The sequence below is a fragment of the Ammospiza nelsoni genome, chromosome 7 (assembly GCF_027579445.1).
Source record: "Ammospiza nelsoni isolate bAmmNel1 chromosome 7, bAmmNel1.pri, whole genome shotgun sequence".
NCBI lineage: Eukaryota > Metazoa > Chordata > Aves > Passeriformes > Passerellidae > Ammospiza > Ammospiza nelsoni.
In genome coordinates this window covers 6,889,013-6,913,217 of record NC_080639.1, presented here as the reverse complement: position 1 = coordinate 6,913,217, position 24,205 = coordinate 6,889,013, and the positions used below count along the sequence as shown (strand labels likewise).

Below are 24,205 nucleotides of genomic sequence, written 5' to 3'. Positions count from 1 at the left end.
TAAACACATCTCCATAACACATTCCACATGTTCACAATATCAGGTGTAGCAAGTCAAGATAAGAATTTTTTCTCATTCTTTTCTCTGATTTCTCAGAGTCTTTTCCAGAACACTGCCTGGGAAAGTTGTCTGTTGCTCTCTGTGACCAGAGAGCTGCTGCCACATAGAGGAATATTAGAACTTTGAACACTGGAAACAGCCCCATAAATGAAACAAAAGGTAGGGTAAAATTTAGCAACTCTTACACCCCTTGAGTTTGTAAAAATAAAGTCTTTGCCCAACAGCATCCTAAAATGCCAGCTGGTGAACAGAATTAACAGAAATGTCTAGAAATTCCTTAAGTAACCAATGAACAAAAAATTTTAAACTCTCCTTATGAAAGTTTTTCCCCTGTAAAATCAGAACTTTGCTAACCTGCCTTGGGGGGCAGCTCTGGCTCAGACACTTTGTGGTGGCAGTGCCAGAGGAAAAGACCAGAGACTATGGAATCCACAGCAGGAGAAATGAACGCTGCATTACTCTCAGCAAGAGGGACCCATAGAGTCAAAAACCATTCCATCTAAACTTCCAGAATTCAAGTGGATTCTTCCTGAAAGCCATTCCAGCAGCACCAGGAGTTTGGACAGAGTCCAGATCTGAGTGTCAGGCAGCACTCTGCTGATGAAGAGTATGTAGCAAAGCCTTTGAGATGCCTGTGTTGGGAGTTCTTTGCTTTCCCATGACTGAATCTGTACTTTCTTTTTATGGCTAAGAACTTGTGGAAGCAGGGAGCGAAGGGCAGAAGAGACAGATTTTATAAAAGATGTGTGGGGAAAGGTGAGGATGGAAAGGCAGTGAAATAGAGGCAGGTTGGAGAGAGGGGCTGAATGGGACAGAAGTCCAGGACGGAAAACTGGAAATTAATGACTGGACAGCAAACACAGACAGGCCCTGGGTGAGGGACTGAAGACCATGGGGCAGTGGCATGGGCAGCTGGTGCAGTGGGTACTGAGATAACCCAGACAGAGGGAATGGGAAGAACAAAACATGTTTCTTGACCTAGGCAGTAGCCTATATATGTAGAAGGATACCCAGTTAGGATACCCATGCAGTTATCTCTGTTTTATTTGACAGCTCAGCTCCTGAGGTGTAACTGTGCAACCCTAATGGCATTTCAGATAGCTCTGTATGCGTGACAGATGTTGGTGCACCTCTAGACAAAGTCTGATTTGTGACAGTTACTTGTTTTGCTTCTTTTGCATTATTGGCAATTAAAGCAAATTGTTTTTAGTATGCTCTATCAACAGAAGCAGAACGAAACTTGCTATTCCTAAACAAATGAAGTTAGGCACTACCCAGATGTGTACATTCAAATGGCTGCCATGGCTGGATTTTGTTGCTGCCTGATAGTGATTTATTCTGTAAGTTTTGTGCCCTGAGCTTTCAGAAATACACTACTTTTCATCATGAAGCCCTGCAGAAGTCTAGCAGTGATAATTAGCAAGCCATAAAAATCGACCTGATTTGTGGGAAGCACTGAAGAATGCAAGGAGACATTTCTGTTCAAGGAGCTAGGAACAAAAGCTCGTGGTTACTGACCCAGTCATGTCAGACCTAAATTTTGAGGGAATCCCAAGTGATAAGTGTTCTGCAGTCTGAATACTGCCTATTCATTCAGCCCTTCTGGCAGAGTGAATGAATCATCTTTTCAAGCAGAGACAGCCCCTCTGGGTCAGAGTCGAGGTCATTGGTGGGACATGTGTTCCAGACTGCTTGCCCTACATGAAAAAGAAAATATACAAGACTTTGCTTGCACTGTTGGAGCTTTGGGCCTCTCAGCTATAAAACATTTACATACACTATCTCAGCAGCCCTGTTACAAGCAGTGCTTCTGGATACATAACCAGGTCCTTCAAGAAGGGCCATTTGTCTTCCTGGCTGCCCATGTGCTGTTCCTCTTCAGCAGCACCCCTGATGCAGAACATTTTTCTCAGCTGATCTTCCCGGTTATGTTCCCCCACCTGATAATTGCCTCTGTGTCACTGTAGTCACCTCAGTGCTGCCTCTGGATTTTTAACATGAGGTGATTGAGTTGATTCCACAGAATGAGTTGAAAATGGGCACCCCCTTTCTTCATGTAGTGTTCCAGCTCCATGTAGACCCTCTTTTGCTGCATCAGCAGAGGGGGATATCTGGGATTAATGTTATGTTTCAGTTACAAACTTGTCAGACCAACAAAGCTGTTCATTTGCTAGAGCCTGTCTGATCAATAGGTGCTTTTCATTTGCAGAGCAATAGTCTATATCATACAGTGTTTTTTCATTAGAAGTTGTTAAGCATTGTGATGCTCAGAGAGGGGATGTGATATTTCATCACACTTAATGACCTTTAAAAATGAATGACAAGAAACCACACAATTAATTAAAGTCAACATTAAAATAGCAAACAAAGCTGCTAATCCACGTTAGAGCTACGTGTTATTTATGTGGTAAAAACATTGCTTTCCCCCAAAAGGCTCTCAGATTAAGAAACCATGGTAAAAACAATGACAGAAAAATTCAGCAGTTTGCTTTTGAACCTGTGTAAAATTCCATCATGCACCCCCTGCTATACATTCCACACAGTAGGAAGAATCACTGCTGTGGTTTTTTGCAGGGAACCTGTCACTGGTGAGTTCTGTTTGATGCACTGTAGCTCTTTGTGGAGAGAGGATTGTTTTTTTTTTTCTTCTCTCCTTATCTTCTCCCTGCACACTTGTGTGCATTTTTGTAAACATTTATCGCATTCCCTTCTTTCCCAGGATGAAGAGTTAGCATGTCTAGTCACTCCTTTCACAGAAGCTTCTCTGGGTCTTTTATCATCCTTGTTGAGCTCTCTGTACTTTTTTCAGGTCTACTTTATTTCATTTGTGATTAATAATTAATGCTTTCAGGCATCCTAAACAAGCATCAGCATTAGTGCTGCTGACAGACTTTGCAAAAGGAAATGTAGAGAGAAATTCATAACAAATCCAAGATCCAGGTTGGGTTCTGGGAACCTTTCAAAAAAGGCATCAGAAACCTTTGAGTGCATGTGTGAATATTCTGTGTCCATCAGTGCTCTGCATGACCTGTTGTACCTGTTGTGCTTTTAGTGGAAATCTCTGGCTGCAGTCCATGGAAGGACACAGATAGGATATTTTCCTTGTCCAGAAGGTCACCCTGGGGCTGCCTTCTGTGTGTAGTGCTAAGTATTGGAAAGAGCCTGATGATGTGGGTCCTTGCAGACATGAAGGCACCAGGCTCTGATGGAAATCACCAGAACTGTGTTGCTTGCATTGGGAAAGTGCAGATGTTTGGCCTAAGCTCTGTGGAGCTCCTTGCTCCTTCTTCATCTGGAGCAGCTCATGCTGCCCACTGCTAATGGCAGGAGTCCAGACTGGATGGTTTGGTTAGAGCTCAACCTAGCTTTCCTTCTTCCCACCATTTGTCTCTCTGTATTAAAAAACCACACACTCTGCCTCATGCCTTGGGGTTTTCCAGACCTTTTCTTACCATTCTTGACGTGCTGTTCCTTCATCCAATGCAAATTTATTACCTTTCCCTCTCCCTGTGCCTGGGCTTGTTCAGTACCCCACACAGACTCATTCACTCTTCATCTTATCCCAGGAGCGTGCCACTGACTTAACATTCATCAGCTCCTTGGCAAGGGGGTCAAGAAAAGGGGTGGCAGCAGAACAAGGTTAAACTCAACCTGTTGTAGCAAGGATCAGGTAGTTGCACACTCCCACAGGAGCTTAGGGAGGAAACAAGTCTCTGGAATAGGTCTTTGCTGTGACAAAAAATCCTGCAGTTAAGATTTCAGAAAGGCTAAGTGACTCAGTGACTTGGTTCCTGCTTATGCTTTAGATACCTGAATTTTCTAAGTTCAAAACCACAAGGAATTAAAACTTAAGCTTTTAAAATATCACTGTAGTTCAAGTACCGGCTGAGGCACTCCTCTTTCAGTGCACAGTCCAAGAGCTCAGTTGAAACGCTTTTGAAGGAAAAACTTCCTCTGAAAGCAAGAACTGAAAAATCAGCTCCTGTGGCTCCAAGTTCCTTCAATGCTGTCTCTGTCCTCCCTGCCCTCTTGTCTCCTTGCCTGAACAGGCTAGAGAATGACTGCCTGCTTTATTTTCTTTTGTAGGCTGGTTGCATAAAGATTTGGCGGGTTAAACGTATGATAAAACTATCCCCAAATATTGTGATTTTACTATTTAGAGCACAGAAGATTTTGGGTATTCTCATTTTGATATAGGGAGAGATTATTTTATTTGCCAGGGTATACAGTCATTGGTCATACAAGTGGGTGGCTGAGTGTGGGTGGGCTCTAATGGGTTCCTGGGCCCTCTAAGTTTTCCTGGCCATGAAACTGAGAATCAAAGCTGCTTAAGTGAGTCTGGCTGGAGGGGCCTGGGCACCAGCTTTCTTTTGCCTGATGCTCTTTTTCTGCATGAATGAACAATGTCTCTGGTAGACAATGCAATGCTTTTACTTTCCTGTGTGCCTGGCATGATTGCCTGGTGTGTCTGAATGTCAGGAAGGGAAGCTCAAAGCACTCTCAGCAGAAGAATGATCTGCTGTCCTTGACTCAAGGAGGAAACCTCTTTCACACCAGCAGGAATTTTTATCCGAACAAGCTGGAGCAGCTTGAAGATCCTTTCCTGTTATCCCCTTCATACTTCATTTTAGCATCATCATGTTTGTGGTGCTTTTTCATTTATAGAACAATCAACCATATTGCTTTAATTCAGCATATGGAAGGATTGAATTAAGCTAGGATGGCAGCTGGATCAGGAGCTCCATCCCTGGATCTCCTTTTGGGTTCATGGCCTTGGAGAGGATGCAGAGAGTTGTGTTTCAGAGTTCTACTCTAGGCTGGTTCCCCTGCATGTATTTAGAGGGAAGAATCTGCCAGAAATTAACCCAGGACATATGTTATGCCATTTGTAGTAGTTGAAATGATGGTGTTCCCAAAGATAGCATCTGGGTTTTTTCAAAGATTATGTTGTAGCAGGAGTAGAATTAGTTTTCAAAGGTAAGTAAGACTTTTGAAAAATCAAAATGTGCGGACACATTTATAGAGGCAGCATTTTTAAAATATAATTAAAAGCTCCCTGAATAAAGACAAGATCATGTGTAAATGTGTCATGCTTGATGAGATCTTGGGGAAACCAGAAAAGATGAGGATTGTGTCAATAAGTTATGTGTCCAGAGAAGGCAAAGATGTACCAGTGTAGTTAAAGTGCTCTATTCTGGGTAAATGGGATTCTGTTGAGTGTGTTTTTGTTTAGCAGACAAGTTTGTATCACCTCTGCTGAGTGGTCCAGTTTGCCTCACCTGCATGAGGAGCAGCTCACATGCAGTTGGCAGGTGGAGAACATACAAGTAATATAATTAGCATAATTAATTAATTTTCACTGCCTAATGTGAGCTGTCATCCATCCTAGAATCTCTTGAGAGAAGAGATGCAACATCAAATCAATGTGTCTTAGTAAGATCAGTGTGGGGAAAACAAACCCTTTTGATTTTTCACCCCAGTCTTTTTGTGGGTTACCTTTACCAGCCCCTGTCCAAGCACAAGTGCTGATCAATTGTAACCTGAGAGCAAAGGAAGCACATAGCTGTGCAGCCTGTTTGTAGGGTCTGTGGCAAATACCCAATTTGGCTGACACTTCTTCAGAAAACAGGTTTGAAAATGTGAGAATGAGATGATTGTACTGTGTAGCGTTTGCTGTAGTGTCTTTCTGTACCTGTACAATAAAAAAGAAGATGCCTTTGTCTCAGCTGTTTATAAGCACTGAAAGTTATAATGGAAATGGCAGTGGGGAGGGGAACCCAGCATTCAATATTTATGTCTGTAGCCAGCCAAGATTTTAGCTGGCCAAACTTGTGGAATGCTGGCAGCATTGGCAGTGCTTTTAGTGTGATATCTCTGGGAGTATTTCTTGTAGTTTTGCCTTGTTTTCCCTAGCCTGCAATGGCTATGTCACATTTTACACTTCTCCCTGACCAATGAAGGATTTTCCTCCTTAAATAGTATTTTGAGTACTCTTGTCTTGCATAGCCTATCCTCCAGTTCAGCCATGGTGTTGTCATGGATCTTCAACTGTATTCTTACTGAGGTTTGAAGTGACTGTGATAAGAGGGAAATATGAAAAAAAAAATTTTCTTCATTTGGAGTCAGATTTCCTGGGTGCAATCTGAATCATCTTTTGCCTTCAAAATCACCTCCATGAACTAAAGATTTCCTCTATTCTTCTTAGCTTTTTGAGGATTTGTTTGTATTAAATGGGGTAAATCTTTTATAATTATTTTAGTAGGAAAAAACAGACTCTAAAAATCTGGACTGAGTTGTTGAGCATTTATTTCATTAAGCCTGGAAATCTCTGGAGTGTCCCATGAAAAAAGGTTTGTTTTCCAGTTAGATTATTGCATTGTTTTAAAGAACAAGGGGGTTAAAAGAGAAAAGCTGTGCAGAGGGTGACAAAGTGAACTGGGAAAGGACCCACTGCTTGGTGTGCCTGTGCTGGCAATCCTGTGTATCAACCCAGTGAGCTGAATTCCCTGTGAAAAGCCCTGAGAGGGCCATGCCTTTGAATGCTTCCCTGTCTGATCACACCCCAAGTGACTTCATCTGCCACAGCCCTTGGAGCCAGTGCTGTTTGTTTGTCGTGGGTTTAATGTGCCTTCTGCACTGAGGGTGAAAAGGCTGATGTAGCCACAAATGTTGGTGAATCTTTTTCTCTGCCAGAGCTGAAGTCAGAGCCTTGGCACAGGTTGTTTAGATGGCTGCTGGCTGAGGGCTGCAGAGCCTCCTGTTCCAGACAAGCCTGCCAGCTGCAGTGCCCTGTCTGAAGTGCATGGTGCCTATTTGAAATTGTGCTCGGTGGAAAAGTCAATGCAGTGTGTCTGATTCAGAGATGCTCCCCTGAGGGGAACCCTGTTCTTGTTCAGGCCTTGTTTCTGTGACTCTCGTGGGAACAAAAAGCTCCACTGAGAAATTTGGGAGCTGCCAGGAAACCTCCTGGCTTCCCAGAAGCACTCCTTCCATCCTTCAGTCCCTCCTGCTCCCTTAAGACAGCAGAGATCTGAGGCAGGATTGAGCAGACTTCTCTGTATCCAGATCAGGAGACAGGGCTGTCATGTGCCTCATCTTAAGATGAGGAGTTAAGATAAGGACTGCATGCAGTTTAATCCAGGGACACTTGTGTTTCTTTGTGTTGACACCTGAACTAACTGCTATGGCAGCTTTGGTGCTTTTCCCATTCTTACTGTGGACCAAATTTATCAGTAATAAGTTCCTGCTGTATTTCATGTTTCAGATATCACTTGTAGTTGTCATGGTGCTGTTGTTATGGTTACCATCTCCTTCACCAGCTCAAATACCTTTCCTGTATCCTGCAGGAAGCAATCATGATAGATAGGAGTGCAAGGGTTTGTTGGAAAGGGTTGGTGTTGAAGCAAGAAGGGGTGCACAGGGATTCTTTTTATCTAGAAGAGAGCTCTAGTAGGTTTTTTATTGGGGTATTTTCAGTCACAAGCTGCTAGTACCTGATGTCACCATTTCTAGAGAAGGGCATGCAGTTTTACATTTCTGGAGTTTGAGTAAATTGATATATGGTCCCTGAGCATGGGAGTGAGGGCAGCCCTCTAAGGTGGGCAAAAACGTCTCAGAGGAGTCAGCTGAGGTGCTTTGCAGCAGCCCAGAGAAATGGACACTTCCCAAGGGAGGAAGGAGTGACAGCTGAATGGCTCATTCACCTGTGCCTGTGGTCTGCCAGTGGAAATGCAGCATGCTGCATCTCATCCCTTCTGTACAACACCTGGGTGCACACCTGGCCCAGCAGGGTCTGCAGCTCAGCACAGAGCAGGGCTTGGTCAGATAAACATTTCTCAGAGTGAAAGCATTTCCCTTTCTTTAGGAGCTGGGCAGTTTCTGCAGTGAGATGACCCACCCTTCCCACCTGCCTGGCTCCACTGGTGTCCAGCTCACCTGCTGGCAGCTCTGAGAAGGGTTTCAATCTCTGCTGTCACAGGCCTGGACAATGCACAGGAAGGATCAGAGGACTTGTCTCTGCTGTGCCATTGCTGCAGATCTGATCCACTGCTTTGAGGCTGCAGCCATCCCTCATTCTCAGCTCAGCCAGACATGCAGATTGGGAAAAAATTTCTCATTTTCTTCATCTTTCCCCAGTAAGCTTCCTTTGTTCAGCTTCCGGTGCAGGCATCATCCATTATTTTCATCTGTTTTGTAATCCAAGGTACAATGAAAAGGATTGTCTACAGAGAATATGTGGCTACTGACAAACTGTTTGCAGTGTGGAAATGAAAAAGCCTTTAAACCCCACCAAATGCTAGTACAAGTGCAAGGAGGTAAACACTGCCTGCATTTTTAAGGGATGCAAGGTGGTGTTTAAGGGGATAGTCTTGCTCCTGTTGTTGAAAAAGAGGGATCTAGCTAATAATTCAAGCAGTGGACAAGAAAGAAATAAATCATATTTGTTCTAAAATATCAGAGAAATTTGTTCATAGTTTATTCAGCTAGAGAGGTAAAGTGGAGAGAATGTATAATTCTCTCTAATAATATTCCATATTACTGCAATTACAGCACCTTGGCATTTAGCATCAAGTGTAGCTTTGGTTAATTATTTTGTGGCTCACATCTGAAAAGAATCACATTAATTTGAGAGATGTATGTTAGCTGAAATGCAGGAGTGAAATGGCATCCAAAACTGGCCTTTTTGTTTTGTGGATATGTGGAGAGTCTATGCAGACAACAGTGTTGGTGAGGTATGTGTACTATATACTACAGCCTGAGCTTTAATGGTGGCCAGGAGGTCACTGGAACTTGTCCATCTAAATTTCCCACCTTCTGCCTCTTGTTTCTATTCCAGCCTCCTGATACCTCCCTGCTTTCCTTGGCTCTTCTAGATGTAGTTGTTAGTAAGTTAAATTTACTGGAAAATTCCATTGGGACCTTTTAAATCACTGTGCCTAGTATTTAATATTTAGATCCATCATCCCTGTTGGACAGTTGGTGTGTGGTCATGAAATTTCTTCTGTTGTGTTATTTACTAGTGTAAGTTTGATTGCACCCTATTTGTGTATTGTGTAACTAATTTTTAAGATACCTTAATTTCTTTTTAAATTCTTGGTGCTCTTCTTTCTGCAAAAAAAAATTGAGTATGTCACTTCACTGATTTATTTCCTTTGAAAGAAATTCTCTGAATTTCTTAAATTTCTTTAAAAAATCTCTTATAGGCAGTCTAGTTGAGGAGTTTTGGAAGCCCTGGATACCTGAGGTCATTAGCCATATCTGTGCACTCCAGATTAGGGAGAATCCCTTCCCTATTCTGGCTCTGGACTTGGAAGCAGCTACAACTCAGGGCAGATGATTCTGCTTTGGGGAATCGGAGCTAAATTGCCCTCTGAGAACCAGGATTTGGTCCTGGAGCCATACACAGAGCACATCCCCTCTTCTTCCCACTGTGCTCAGGATCTAGCCATGCACCCCGCCAGGGTTTGGTTTTCTGTTTTTTAAAGAGTGTATTGTCTCTCCTTTCAGCAACCTCCAGTGCTAATTTTTGCCTGAACTAGAATTGTAGCTCTTCTTCCATGTATCCAGGTAGCTGTTTGTTTTAGTTGTTGAATTAGCTGCCCTGAAATTAAATATCCTCATTTCACTCATAGATACAAGAGCAGGTAAAAACATGGCTTGAAACAGGAAGGCAGTCTCTTTGCAAAAGTCTTCATTCAATATTGGCCTAATTCTGTTGTCTTAACAAGTAAGAAATTTACAGAAAATTAATCAGTTTCTATGCAAAGGCAGTGTTAATATAACACTAAGATGATTCTGGACAGCTAGCACGACAGGAAATTTAAATCAGCATTATCTTGGGTTTTGCATATCATGGCCTGATGCTGTATTACTGTGGGTGATTTGCTCTGCATAGAGTTCAAAGCATTCAGGCTTGGTTCAACCCAGCCATGGCAGCAGGAGCTGGTGTCACATGAAAGAGCATATGGATTCATAAATATGTGTAGAGTGCCTGCAAAAGGAGGAGGCAACTGCAGAGTCAGACCACACATCCCCCACGAGATTTGTCCCTCTGTGTTTAAGTATTTTCTGTCTCTGTGCAGTTCCCCCATGTCTGAAACAGCTGGGAGGGTCCATTTTTATCATAGTTTCTACTCCAGGTTATTAGTTCAGAAGATAAGATGTCCAGTTCAGGTCTATGATGCTGTCCCCTCAGTGCACTGACTGAGTTACAATGACATGAATTAAGGTCTGCCAAGGATCTCTTCCCTGCTGCTGCCAGTGGAGCACTATCTCTCCAGACAAGCAATGGCTCAGTAGTGTCCTCCATGTCACTCTGGGCAAGGAAAACCTTTTTGGGAGGGCTGTGCATGGCCCATGGGTGTGGGTCAGCATCACTGCTGTGATCTGTGGGGCTCAACAGCACCTACTTGATCCCTCTGGAACGAGGGGACATGCCCCACCCCAGTCCTACACTGTGATTTGCATGGGTGGCCTTGGTCAGACTTCAGGGTGAGGAGCATCCTGAGGGAGGAGTGTTACCTGTGCTGTGTGGTACCACAGCCTGCTCCAGAATGGCTCTGGAGTAAGGGGCTGTGCTGGTGGTTTGGCTGTGAGCTCCGCTGCCCTTTCTGCTGTGGTCAAGCACTTCCTTGGTCACCCCCTCCCTACCACTAACCTCCACAAAGAGTGAGAACTTGCTGGAAGACTGCTGCTGTGTCTTCCCTGATAAAGCAGTTCTGTTGTAGTGGTTAGCAAAGACAGGCTCAAAGATCCAAATCAATTTGAACTAAAGGAGCATGACATTTTAGAGGACTGGCTGTGCCTTCTTATCTATGTCTTTTTGAAAGCCTTCATTACAGTTTATGCAAAGAATAAGAAACTCATGGTAAAAAGGACTGTTTACTTCCCTGAAGTACAGTATTTCCCTAGGTTGTCCAAATTATTCAAGTTTTTTTCTTGTTACATAGCTATCACTATTTAAATTCTGCTGTATTGTCTGGCCACTTCAGTATTTCTGTCAATATTTACATTACCTGATTAATTTAATTCCATTGTATGCTAATGAAATGAAAGAAAAACAGCTCACTTGATGGTGCAAAGCACACCTGTGTATTCTGGATTTTAACCCAAGCTGTGGATGAATCACAGCACACAGCAGATAGTCATTGCTAAATTGCTGAGTACAAAGATGCATTGTGTGACTCACTCCCTGTTTCTCTCCTACCATTATAAACCCTGAGAGCACTTGATGAATAACAGAGAGGCAAGAATGAATTCATCCATGCTTTACTCTGTAACCATCTTTTATAAATACTGAGCCAAATTCTGCCTCCAGATACACGCAGCTCGCATTGAAGTCTGCCCACTGTATTTATTTTTAAAGATAAAAGCACTTTTGTTATTTTCACTGGGGACTTGTGTGACACAGTCCATTGTGGGGATGTGAATATCCTTCCTCAAGAGCTTCAAGTGAGGCAGGGAGTGTCTGCCTGGAACCAGGAAGGATACTTCATGGATAATAGCTACCAAACTGTGGTGCTGGAATAGAACCATTACATTTGTCCCAGTGATTTTCAGAGCCACATTCTTTACACTTGGCTCTTTCATAACCCTCCCTGTCCTGCTGTGCCTCTGAGCTCCTCTCATGGGTGACCAGGGGCTGAACTGGTGAAGCTGGTTGGCAGGTTCATCCTGCTCCTGGGTCTTGCTCTCAGCTTCAAAGCACACTGGGTTGGTGAGGAAACCTTGAGTTAGGGCTTGGGCTTTTCCTTTGGTTCTTTTTTCTGGGTTTTTTGTAGTTTTTTCCTGAGTTTCCCCAAGGGACATAAATGAGAATCGCCTCCTTCTGTTTCCTGCAGAACAGAATTTGTTCTGCCCTCATATCCCAAATGTTGGTGGCTTTGAGTGTGTGCTGCTCATTGCTGTAAAAAGGGAGATATTTGTCCCATGGCCTTATGTTTTGGAAAGGCTCTGATGAGAAAATGTTTTCTAGAATCGTGCAGTAAACAGATCTAGAGGCAGAGGTATATATATTTTTTTTTGTAGTTGGGAGTTATTGCCCGTCTTGGGCTGGTGTGATGTGATGTGGATTTAAAGCTCTGTCTGTACAGGCAGGATGTCTCCCTGTTGAGTCTCCCATTAGGGTAACAGAGGTGGGGAAAGCAAAGGGATGTGGAGTGTGTTCACTCTTTTCTTACCTCTGGTTGACTGAGGCTTGGCTCCTCTCTTTGTGATACTGCTCATCCCATCATTTTCAGTACAGCTCCAAGGAAAACCTGGGCTGCAAAACTTGCTCACTGCAAGTTTCACCAGCTCCTTCAGTCTGTATGCAGTTAGTTATCTCCAGGGAATGATGCTGGCTCGGGGTGAGAGCGGGCAGGGCACTTTGTAAAACAACATGATTTCACCATGAGGCAGAAGAGTTATTAGTCCTTTTTGATATGGAACTCCAGTTTGAGTCACATATTGTGAACAAAATCTAATTTTGTGGTTCATCATGGTTTTTAAAAAATCTGCAGCAGCTCTGAAAGCTGTTATTAATAAATTATAATGTCTGATCAGAAAGAGGTCAAATTATCAATTATGAATGATTGTCTGGCAAATAGCCTTTTCTTATGTTTAGAGGTTTTCTTCGAACTGACCTGACATTATGGAAACTAGTTTCTTTTTCTGGTTTGTTTTTGTTAAATATCTGCAGAATACATGCACTATCTAGTTTGTGCTGCCTTTTGTAGACTACTCAGCCTCTGTGAAATGTGGCTGGTTGACTGCATTCAGCTCGCTGCTTTTATGTTATTTTCTCCCAGGGAAAAAAGGAGGTGGCAAGTGCTTTTGGAAAAGGCCTGCTGGTTTCCACTTTGAAGTAGCAAACTCAGGGCAGGTCGCCTTCTCCTCTCCAGAGGCTACTGTATCATCAAAACATGATTATGCATTCTTGCCTTCCTCGGTTTACATATTGAGGAGCTCCTGCTGCATTTATCTGTGAGGAATAGCCAAGTGCTTGGCTTATGCAGTGGCTTCTCCTTGGTTTGAACAAATGAGATCTAACTAACAGGATTGAAATATGTGTGAAATAGCAAATAATGATTAGTTTTATTTCTGTACAAATACTGATAGTTAAAAGAGAGTGTAAATAACATTGTGAGAAACAAACTGTTCCCCATGGACTGTTTTGGATAAAAAAGTTGGACAAGTGTGTGTGAATGTTCACATGACAGCAAGTGGGGATTTAACTGGGGTCAAACAGCATGGATGCACAGGAACCCAGTGCACATTCCCAGACTTGGCTTCTGTCATGACAAGCAGCAGATTGCATGTGCTGGAGAGGCCATGTCACCTTGTGCTGCTGTGCCTGACGAACCCCTTCACTGCAGCAGCTTCACTTGTAGCAGTTGTGGCATTCTTCCTTCATTGCCCTGGAAATGGGTCATGGCACTGAGATGACAGAGTCACTTCTTGTTAATTGGGTCGATATTTTAACTGTAATTAATGCATTAAAATCAGATTAATGAATGGGCAGCCATCAAGAAAACGGTGCTAATAATTGCAAGGCATGTGAGAGTCAGGGAGGACTTGACCCATAATTTTTACTGCTGGTGGTTTCTTTTGGCTTTAAATCAGTTCACTCACGGCTGGGACAAACACACAGAGATAATTCTTTTCTCTGCTGGACTTGGATTTACCAGCAGCACTGCTGGTGATTGCTTGTGCTGGCAGTGAGGGACACAGTGACCCACCTGGAGCTGATCTCTCCCACTCATGTCGTTACAGGCCACGCGCTGAAGGCGAGGAGCCATGGCTGAGGATAGGAAAGACGAAGCCAAGGCGCCACACTGGACTTCAGGTCAGCTAACAGAGGCCTCTTCACACCCACATTCACCTGAGATGAAGGATCAGGGAGGCGCGAGCGCTGGACTGGTCAGAAGTGCCAATGGATTTCCGTACCGAGAGGATGAGGAGCTGAGGCTGGGCGGCCACGAGCAGCCAGGGACGTATGCTCAGACCAAAGAGAATGGCATCAATGGAGAGCTGTCATCAGGGAGCAGGGAGACTGCAGGTAATGCACCTCCATGCCCTGCTGCAGAGCACAGGGCTCTGCACACCCCTGGGGCTTTCTCCAAGAGGAGATGTCAGGTAGAGTCCAGCATGCCATGGGGGAGCTGTATGTGCTTTGGGAGGGCACTTGCCCTTCACTGCAAGGACTGCATCTTTGCCCAGATACGTACTCAGGATTCTGGGCAGGGCTCTGAGAAGGCTTCAGGAAAGGCCTTCTTTGTAAATGAGACAGGGTCACCCATCAAGGAATGTGGCAACAGAGCAGCTGCTCCGGTCCTCTGGGCTACCAGGGAATAGAAAGTGCCCTAATATTGTGTATGGATGGCTCATGCACTGTGTGTGCAGGAAGGATGGATTCTCCTGTTATTGCTCACAAGTAGCAAGACCTTCTTGAAACCATGTACTGTTTGCAAAATAATGCATTGCTCATTCTGGCTCAATTCACTATCAGCATTTATTCATCCTTGCCCAGCCATATTTCACTGGGTGCTCACTGGGACTTAGTCTATTTGTAAACTATGTAAGGTTTTTAGAATTCAGCTTGTTGTTTGCAGGGGAAAAAAAAAAAAAGAAGAGTGTGACTGTGTCAAAATGAAATATGCAAAGCAAGTTTCCTGTTTTAGAAGTAAATGCTAATTATCTTTGTGCAGAGTTCCCACTCCAAAACCCCAAAAGCACAGTGCAAGAAGAATTTCTCTTGTATAGACACAACTGCCCTTGATGCATCCATTCATGCATGCTAAAGAGATCTTTCTAGCAATGTTTTTTTGGCTGTTGACAGCATTTGGAGATGCTATCTGTAATTTCTCAGAGGCTGGAGAATTTTAAGGCTCCTGGACCATACAATAATTTCATAAGCAATTGTGCTGGAAATGGAGATATCTGCTAAAAGTAAATGTGTTTATATTTTAAGTCTCTTCTTGCAGATTTGCTTTCAAATGTTGGCCAAGGTAAAAGAAATGATGTGTGAGCATTCAGGTGAACACAGTGTTGATGATTGGGGAGATGATAATGATGTCTTGTCCCTTTGCTCTAACCCAGCTTTATTCTGTGTTTAGGCAGCAAACGGAGACTGAGTGTGTGTCTCATCTTTGCCACAGATTTGTCACCCCATGTTGGACAAGTCCCCCCATACATTTGCAAAAGTGAGGATTACAGGATGAAGAGGAATTTGCTATCCTTAGATAGGGGGTAGGGAAATGCTTTTCTCAGGCTCTCTCTGAATCTCAGGTTCTGAGTGCTGGTCACAGAGAGATCCAAACATTTGAGTTTGCAGCTAATGGGTGACAGGAGGAAGAAAACCACTGCTGGCATCAGCAGGCATTACAGTAATGCCTTTTCATGTTGCTTTTTGAGGCAAGTGGTTAAAAGCAGAACGAGACAAAATGAGAAAGCATGTTCTAGGGCATGCAGTAGTGCTGGGGGCACACATTTGCTAAGGGAACAAGATTACTCTTCATCCAGGTGAAGTTTGCTTCAGTCACCACTTTGTGGCCTCATTTCCTCCTTCCCTGCAGTTTTCTCACTGTCTGCTCAGACTCTAAGATCTTGGTGTGGAGACTTACTGTCCATATGTACAGCTTTTGTTTGGGAGTCTTAATATAGCTTATCTCTTGACATCTTTGTCCTTGAGCATGGGAAAAGTCCCTAGAGCTGCTTGCCTGGCTCTCTGGAAACTTGTGCACTGCACACTCAGGCACTGGCTAAGCCCACATTTAATCACGGCAATGTAAACCTTTGTAGGATATTTAAGACACATTTCTTTCAATATTTTTTTCTCTTTTTGAAGGAGAAACCAGTTAGCAACTTACTGTAGTGGTAGAAAGGGACCAGAGTGTGTTTTGCCCCTTCAAACTAGTATTTAATAGCTGGATGTGCTAAATGCAGTGTGGGGCAGGACTTGTAGATTTTTGATGTTCAATTCAGAATTTGATCTTGAAATTAGGATTGCTATTCACAACAATATTCAGTCATCTTTGCTGTGTTTGTCTCTTTGCAAATTGTAGCTTCAGCGGGGTACTGCATCAGGTGAGGTTTTTAAATGCCACTCTGATAGACATAATTATCAATAATGTGAATCATTTAATAATTTGTAGTAGCTTAGTGACTCCAAATATCTGGGGAGAAAGAGCACAGGAAGCCACAGTCGATGGAGATAATTAACCAAGCTGTGGGTTTCAGTAGATGTACAGGGATTTTATTTTTTTCTGGTACAAGCCCAGCACTGTAACCTAGGAAAATCTTTGGCTTCTCAGCCTTGATGTTGGAGTCTGTAAATCCCCAGCAACTGCCACAACCTTATGCACAGCAGAGCACTAGTTCAAACAGGGATTGTCCATCACCCCAGTCCCTGGTGAATTTTGGATTTTGAGGTGTTTCTCCTACGGAAGGGCTGCCGCATCTGGCTGACCCAGGAGCTGGGATTTAGCCACAAAATGGCCCTCTCCAAGGGAGAGATGTTCTGTAGCAGGGCAATTGATCCTTCAAGGCACAGCAAAGCTGCAGGACACCCATTCACAGGGCTTGTGCTGTAAAATCAGAGGGCTGTGTGTTAAGGGAAAAGTTAGGATAAGGCCACCAGGACACAGACACCTTATGCACACAGTGATGCAGAGGCAAGGGATGGTAGTGGGGGAGGAAGTGACAGCTCTTCCTGAAACACATGCAATCCATCACTACAAGTGACATTTTTAGATTTGCACATTTAAATTTGCCTTTGTGTATATATGTCTCTCTCAGTGTCTAAGAGTTACTGAGTCTGACCTCAGTGTTTGGAATCGTCTGGATCTGGCTGCTGTATTGCTTTTGATTGATCTGTTTCAGCATTGTGCTGGTAATGGCTGCATGATGGAGCCACATCAATGCCCTCCTTTCAGAGGGACCGATAGGAACGTGGCAGAGTGCACAGAGCTGAGGGCAGGGCAGCCTCAGGGCCTGATCCAGCAGGCACCCAAGTCAAAGGCAGATACGTGCAGGAGAACAGCCCTGGGTTTTTGGCATAGCCCACAGGAAGCTATTAGGGGTGTGATGTAAGTGTGGGTGGTAAAGCACCTATTTCTTTTTGTATGCATTTTGTGGATGTAAATTTGTGTATGTACTTGGGCTGATGCCTTTAGAAGGCTGTCCTAGAGCAGAGGCCAGACAGAGTTAAAGAATGAAGTAGGGATTTATTAGGAGGCCTCAGTGGATGCACCTTGGGCAGCACAAGAGCCCAGCCAGGGCTGCACCCAAGATGAACCAAAATGGTCAAAAAATGGACAACTGGTCATGGGGTCTCTCCCTTTTGTAAGTTCTGGTCCATTTGCATATTGGAGTTAATTGTCCAATTATAACTTTAACTTACGAAGTCCCATCCTTCTTGTTTTTCTCTCTTCAACCCACCATTGTTTATGCTCTTGGGCCTGAAATTTGGATCGTTTGTCCTTGGTCCCCAGCTAGAGAAGGAATTGTTTTGTCCCCCTACTCTGTGAATAGAGCTCACCATCCCCTAAATGAAGCTCAGAGTTACACACTAAAGCAGCACAGAACCTGAAAAATAAAGCTAAGACCCGAGGAATCATTTTCCCCTTTAGAGGCTTGACAAGGCCTTACCTTTGTTGAGTCTCTATTCTAAATATTTACTAATAATAGGTACTTAATTACAGGTAAGTATCTAAGATAACTATCTGTCTACCTCTGGCAGAGCAGCTGAGCCCTGTGCTTCTGCCAGACACAAATCCCACACTGCTCTGGAGGTGCTCCTGAACCCACCTTGCCTTTGGTGCAGTCTGTGGTGCAGCATCCCACAGCCTGAGACCACCAAGTTTTGATGTGTTCTCCCTGCTTCATGCCTGTCCATGTCCCTTCTCACTTGCACACACAGAGCATCTTTGGTGAAGACCATGGAATTATTAAGAGTGGAGAATGAGACCTGTAGGTTTTGTCAAGCCAAACATTTCCATGTTGTGTGAAATGTGTGATGCAAAGGGACAGGATAGTGTAATCCTCAGAAGCTCACTCTGAAGTGGGCTGACAAGGAAAGCTTTGGACTGGACGCAGTGGTAGAGCACAGGATGTGTCTGACTTGCAGTGAAACATGGGAGTGGCAGCCTTTTCTTTGCTCACTGGAAAGTTGTGGTCAGCTAACTGGGAGGAAGCTGTGAGGAAGGCTACACATATGCTGCAGCATTCTCTGGGAACCAGCAATTCAGCATAATCCATTTTATTTGAATTGCAAGAACATCAAGCTACAAAGGTTTTGCTTTTTGCACTTAAAATGCTTCTATTTTTTCAGTAATGCAGTCAAATTTAACCAGTCAAATTTATATAATTAGGGATAATAGTGGTGAACATTGTGAAGCATCTTCTACAATATATCTTTATATACAGTGACTCAACTGATTAAGTGCTTTCTTCATTATATGCCAAATTCAGATTTGTAATTGGAGGGGGTTTGGATTATCCACACTGTTATTTGATGAATTATTTTTTTGACAGATGAAGGGAAAGCATTTCCTGAAATCCTATTACCAGAGCCTTAGGACAGTGTCTGTGTCCTGGTGGCAGACAGTGTTAAGGACAGTAACATGTCATACCAGAGGGACAAAATGTAGCCCTTCAGTGAACCCAAGCCATGTGGGATGCAGAGGGACTGTAGTGAGCTGTAGCAAGTTCCCTGACAGGGCACAGCAATCCCACTGCAGGCTGGGCACTTTTTGGGGTCATGAGGAAGGTGGGTGAGAGGCAGCTCAAGGCAGATCCATGAGACACCTGTGAGGAGGAATGAAGAAGTGGCAGTGTTGATGTGAGGGGCTGAGCAATGTGGGGAAACAGACTCAGCAGCAGAAGGCTATGAGGAGCGAGGCAGGGGAAAAAGGAAAATTGTATGGTAAGCTAAGGACAATAGAAAAAGGTCCAGCTTTATCTGCTGATCCAGAAACAAACCAGTTTTTGTGTGATGGCAGATACTACCCCAGAAAGGAGGGGATTCAGACAGCAGAAAACAACTGAAGAGCAAACTGGAAAGAGACAAACCACATTGCAACTTGGAATGTAATTTATCCTAATTCAGCCCTTTGTTTCAGGCCTTGTAAAGCTGAACTAAATGGGTATTTGGAACAGACTTATTCCTCTGACCATCTCCTCTTTTAAACAAGCATATTTCTATAAGGTGCAGGGAATGTGAGTCTGAAAGACTGCCCTGTCACAGCAATAGTGCTTGAGCAGAGTCCCTTTAGGTTAGCTATGCAAAAATACCCCAAAAACACGCTGAAGGCAGGAATTGTGCTTGTTTCAGCCTCCTGCTGTGTGTCAAGGAAACAGTCTGTATCCCATTCTCTTCTCTTGCCTTGCAGTAGCCAGTCTCCAGGTAAAGAGGATCTTGTTCAAAGCCCTCATCAGCACAGCTGTTAGAAAATCACCGTGATGGTTAAAAAATCACCATGAGGTTAAAAAAATCACCATGGTGCTACGTTGTGCAGGCTGAGGGCCCTCAGTCCCTCTGGACTAGCCTGGAGCAGAATGGCAGCGCCATGTTTGGGGTCACTAAATGCAGCAGCCTTTGCAGGCTGAAATGCACTGTGAGTTATACCCTGCTCCCATGGCATGCCAGTGGTTTGTTCCCTCCTCTGGTGACATCTCATTTAATCTCCTTTTCCTTCCTGTCTCTCTTGCCATACAAGTGGTAATACTCTGATGGCACTGGCAGGAGACACACAAACAGGCCTTCTTTGTATGGAGGCATTTTTGTTCTTTCCAACAGGACTGCTTTTGTCAGAGCTTTGCTTTTCATTTGGCTGTTTGCACTGGCTGTCCTGCTGCTGCCCAAGTTCTTGTGGAGCTGTAAGCCCCCTGATAAGCTCCCTGAATGCCTGTTTCCCAAAGGAGCCTCCCAGCCTTGATGTCAGATGTGCATTTTCAGCAAGCAGCACTTCTTGAGCAGTGCAGACAAAATGCACAGAAGGATGTAAAATCAATGACATTCAGAGCTGAATGTGACTCCTGGGTTTGTCCCATTTCTGTTATTTATTTTACAGAGCTGGAAGAAGGTATCTTACTATGTCATTGATGGCTCCCATGGGAAAGAAGCTGTTAATTAGGCATTTTGATCTCCCTCCCCTTGCCCAGGAAATGTGACAGTAATTACTGTACACCGTCCTCTCTGCCAATTTAGATACGGGCAAACATATCAGGCATCTGAAACTTTTCTTCTCTGTGTTAAGTGGAGTACAAGTGTCGTTTTCTGGGATGTGTTACTGGAATATTAGACATACTCAAAGCATGTTGCTGAAGTTTGTGTGGGTGGGGGCAACAGAACCGCTCTGTAGAAAATGCTGGGGGTTTTACTATGCTCTGTTAACCTTGTTATAAAGGAGTAAAGGCACAGAAATTCTATCTTTTCACATTTCCTACCCACAGCTATCTTCTCCCTGACTGTAAAATATTCAATAACTACTATATAGACCAGTCTCTGTGGGTTTTTCTGTGGCTGGCCCTATCAGTCAATCCAGTAAGACATCTTTTGTTGTCCAGTCATAACCTCTCTAAGGGGCTGGCTCTGCCCTTCCACCTCCTCTTAGGGCTTCAGAAATCAGTCAGTGATTGACATGTCTTGGTAGGAGCTGGAGGGTCTGGCACAGTTGTGGGCAGAATGCAAAAATGACTGTCTGAAAGGGAGCAGGGTGAGATAACCTGGTGTGCAGGTGCTGTTGGTTCCCATGGCTGGGAGTCAGCCACATAGAGAACATCAGCCATCAGGCTTTTTTAACCCTTAGCTGCTCTGGGAGTGTGTGGTTTAGATCTGCTTTTGGAAACTATATCCCAAACCAGGTGCAGTAACACTATGAGAGCCAGCTGCTGCATTGTACCACATCAGTGCTGCTTTTGGCCCAGGGAAGGCATCCACAGCCATTCCTCAGGCTCCCTGTTGGTGTTTCAATTCACTTGGCTGTTTCCTTGTGACAATACAAGCAGTGGAAAAGCAGCTGTGCTTCTTTAAGAAGTGAGAGCAGAGTGCCTGTGAGCGTGTTGGCTTGGCAACCAGCACGCACTTGATGCTGTCAGTGCTCCCAGAAAACATCATCTATAACCTCAGAGATGTAACAAGGAACAACAAGGCTGGGGTATGGAAGAAGCATCTTTCATAACATGTTTCAGCCACACCTTAGTTTAGACTGTGTGCCATGAGCTCTGTTTGTCAAAGTTGCCTTTTGGGAACATCTGCAGCCCTTCTTGGGGGACTGCTGTGACCAGGAGAGTTATTGCTGCTGAAAATGTCAAATACTGAAGGCATTCTGGGAGTTTCATTTTTGCCTTGTCTCTGCTTTTTGCTTGCCTCTCCCCTCCCTCCCCACCATCCATGTTTCAGTACCTGTTCTAATGAGGGCTGTAAATGCAGATTTCCCTGTCTCTGTTGGTCAAATCTCGACCATCCAGCAGTGACATTAGCTGAGTGACTGGTGGGGCAGCTGTGCCCAGAAAACATTCTAATTTATGGCTTGTTCTGCTGGAGTCCTCTTCAGTTTATAAAGTGTGTGGTAGGCAACAGCTTGTGCATTTATGAATTACATAAAGTACACAGGACTTGTAAGAGCCAGGAGAAAAGGCACCAGGGTGGAGAGAGGTACCCCAGGTGAGCCAGGACAGAGCCATGGGCAGGTGGCCCAGCACTGTGCAGGGCTGTGTGCCACCTCCCCCCAGGTTCTGCCCTCTGGGCTGGGCTCAGCTCTGCCCCTCGAGAGAGGCAGAGATGGGCTGCTTCAAAGGCTCATTACTGTTGTGTTTCAAGGGTCTATCAGGGTCTCCATCACCATGATGGCATCATAAAGGACATTCAGAAACACTGGGCAGTATTTGGCACTGAGCAGCTGGTATTGCTGGGGACTGTGCCAGCATATAATCTTTCATTCCAGTTTTGGTCTGAGGGCAGAAGGATTTGGAAGAAGGTTCATTACTAAACAACAGAGCCTTGTTTTGCAGGCACACAGCTACTCTTGTTTCAGGCAGAGCTGAAATGGCACCTTCTCCTCCAAAGTCACCTTGGAAGGGAAGCAGCAGGTTCTTAGGTGACAGCAGGGGATGTGCTGGTGAGCACTGCTGGCCCCATTTCCAGCTCCCCGGGTGATGAGAGCAGTCATTAACCCACTCAGCCCCACACTTCACAAATCCCTCCTTCCTGTTTTTCCACTGTGGAAGCTCAGGTGTTGGGTTGATGCACTTCCCAGCCCAGGACAAGGTGTCCCCAGGTCCTGCCAGCACACAGGGTGGACATCAGCCCTTCCTCACCCACTGGGCACAGGTTGGACCCTTGGTGGAGAGGAGGTAGGTACCATCACATCCCTCACAAAAATGAGAGTCACACAAAGTCTCCTCCAGGCTTGCTGATTCCTTTTCTCCCCTGTTGCCATGTCAACGTGGCCCTGCTCAAAGTGAGATCTCTTTCTAAGCTCCACTGAGGGAAAGTATGTAGCCTAGGAGATTATTTAGCATTCAGGAGTGCACAGGCTCCCTGTGACGTCTGTGAGCAACAGTCAGGCTGGCTGACAAAGGAAAGGAGGATTTAGTTTTTCTCCTCTTTTCCTCTACCATTTGCTTCTCAAGGTTAAGGGAGATAAAGAAGAGACTGCAAGCACTTTGTGATCGGGACCCCACTCTGTAGTGCTCACTGAGGCACCACTTTCAGGGAAATGAAAAGAAAATGTTACTTTGGGGTATATTTTCTATACAAAGTACAAGTATGAGAGAGATATATATGCAAAGTCCTTGATTTGACTAACCATGGTTAGCTACTCTCTATTAAAATTGGAAAGCAAAGGCAATCTGGGTTTTAATTTGAGTGAGAAACTCATAGGAAATAGTAGAAGGAAGCAAAAGACAACCCCGTGTCTTTGTCTATCTGTGAGGTTACAGTATAGAGCAGAAACCATCTCTTCTCTTGCTATATTCATATCCTGGGTAAGGACAGCAAAACTCAGTGTGTACTAGTGTTTTGGTTAGGGTTTTTTGTTCTGTGGAGTTGCTACTGGTAGATTAACTGCTCACTTGAAATTCAGTCCTTATAATGGTAATACAGATTTGCTTGCCTTTGCTAGCTGAAGAGATGGAAATCAGCACAGAACAGCTGGCATTGGCTGGCAGCTGAGCACTGATGATCCGTGCCTGTCCCTACCAATGGCTGATCTGGAAATTCAAAGACACTCCAAGTGAGATGTCTGTGTGATGGTGTTTCCGCTGTTATTTGTTCTTTGGGGGATTCTGAGCAAAATATTTACATTTTCTCTGCTGTTTCACAGACTGACTACAGAGCACAGTAAGTGGTGCTTGGAAAACCTCTTCTGAAGTGGTGATTTAGAAATGCAGTTTTGGTTGTTTTGTGGGTTTTTTTTATATTAAGGCATTCCAAAAAGTGCAGGAAACTCAAGACACCCCAGCTGTGTACATTAGATCATGGGAGTGAGCCCTTCTCCTGTGTGTGGAAAGTAACTGTCCAAAACTTTAGTTTTAGTTGTATGCAGTTTTATTTTATGGAAAATAACTGAAAGATATCATTAGCTCCAGGGCAGGAAAACCTCTTAGCTGCTTCTCAGAGTCATTTCACTCAGGACTAACTAGATTGAATAGTCCATGGAAATCAGATTCACTGGGAGGCACTATGCATTTTGGGAGGGGAGAATAAACCCCAGGTACTTTGCTTTTTGTTTCTATTTCCTTCAGTGAGACTAATTGATAATGACACATGATCAGTTTGGTAGAGCTTCCAGCAACCCCTATAACCTCTGGCAGTTAGGATAAAACTGATTTACAGTCTGGTTCTCTGCCCATGCATCTGTCCAGACAGATAATTCTGCTCCTCATTATGGATGTATCAGCTGCCAGTGCTGTGAAGATGTGGCAGTCTTGCTGCTGTACTGAAACTGCTTTCATCCACAGCCTTGCACCACATGTGGGGAGAGGGAATAGATTTAGTGGTGATTGTTCCTTTTTTACCCCAAATTCAGAGTATGTGCTACATCTGGGGTAACACAGCCTGCAGAGGTTGTTGGTGAGCTGAAACTAATCCCTAGCTGTTCCTGTGTATGAGTTGCTTTCTTCTTCCTTCCCTGTCATCCTTTCTCTCTATTTGAGAATATGT

General features: G+C 44.2%; 1 protein-coding gene across 29 annotated transcripts in view; it reads left to right on the top strand.

The window, feature by feature from the left end:
• Positions 1-24,205, top strand: part of MAP2 (microtubule associated protein 2) — a 217,984-nt gene that overhangs the window by 134,972 nt on the left and 58,807 nt on the right. For all 29 annotated transcript variants that reach the window (XM_059476085.1, XM_059476080.1, XM_059476094.1 and 26 more), the window contains one exon: positions 13,813-14,098. In XM_059476085.1, coding sequence (XP_059332068.1) covers positions 13,837-14,098 — 262 coding nt within the window. In that variant the 5' untranslated portion in view covers positions 13,813-13,836. The remainder of the gene's footprint in view (positions 1-13,812; positions 14,099-24,205) is intronic.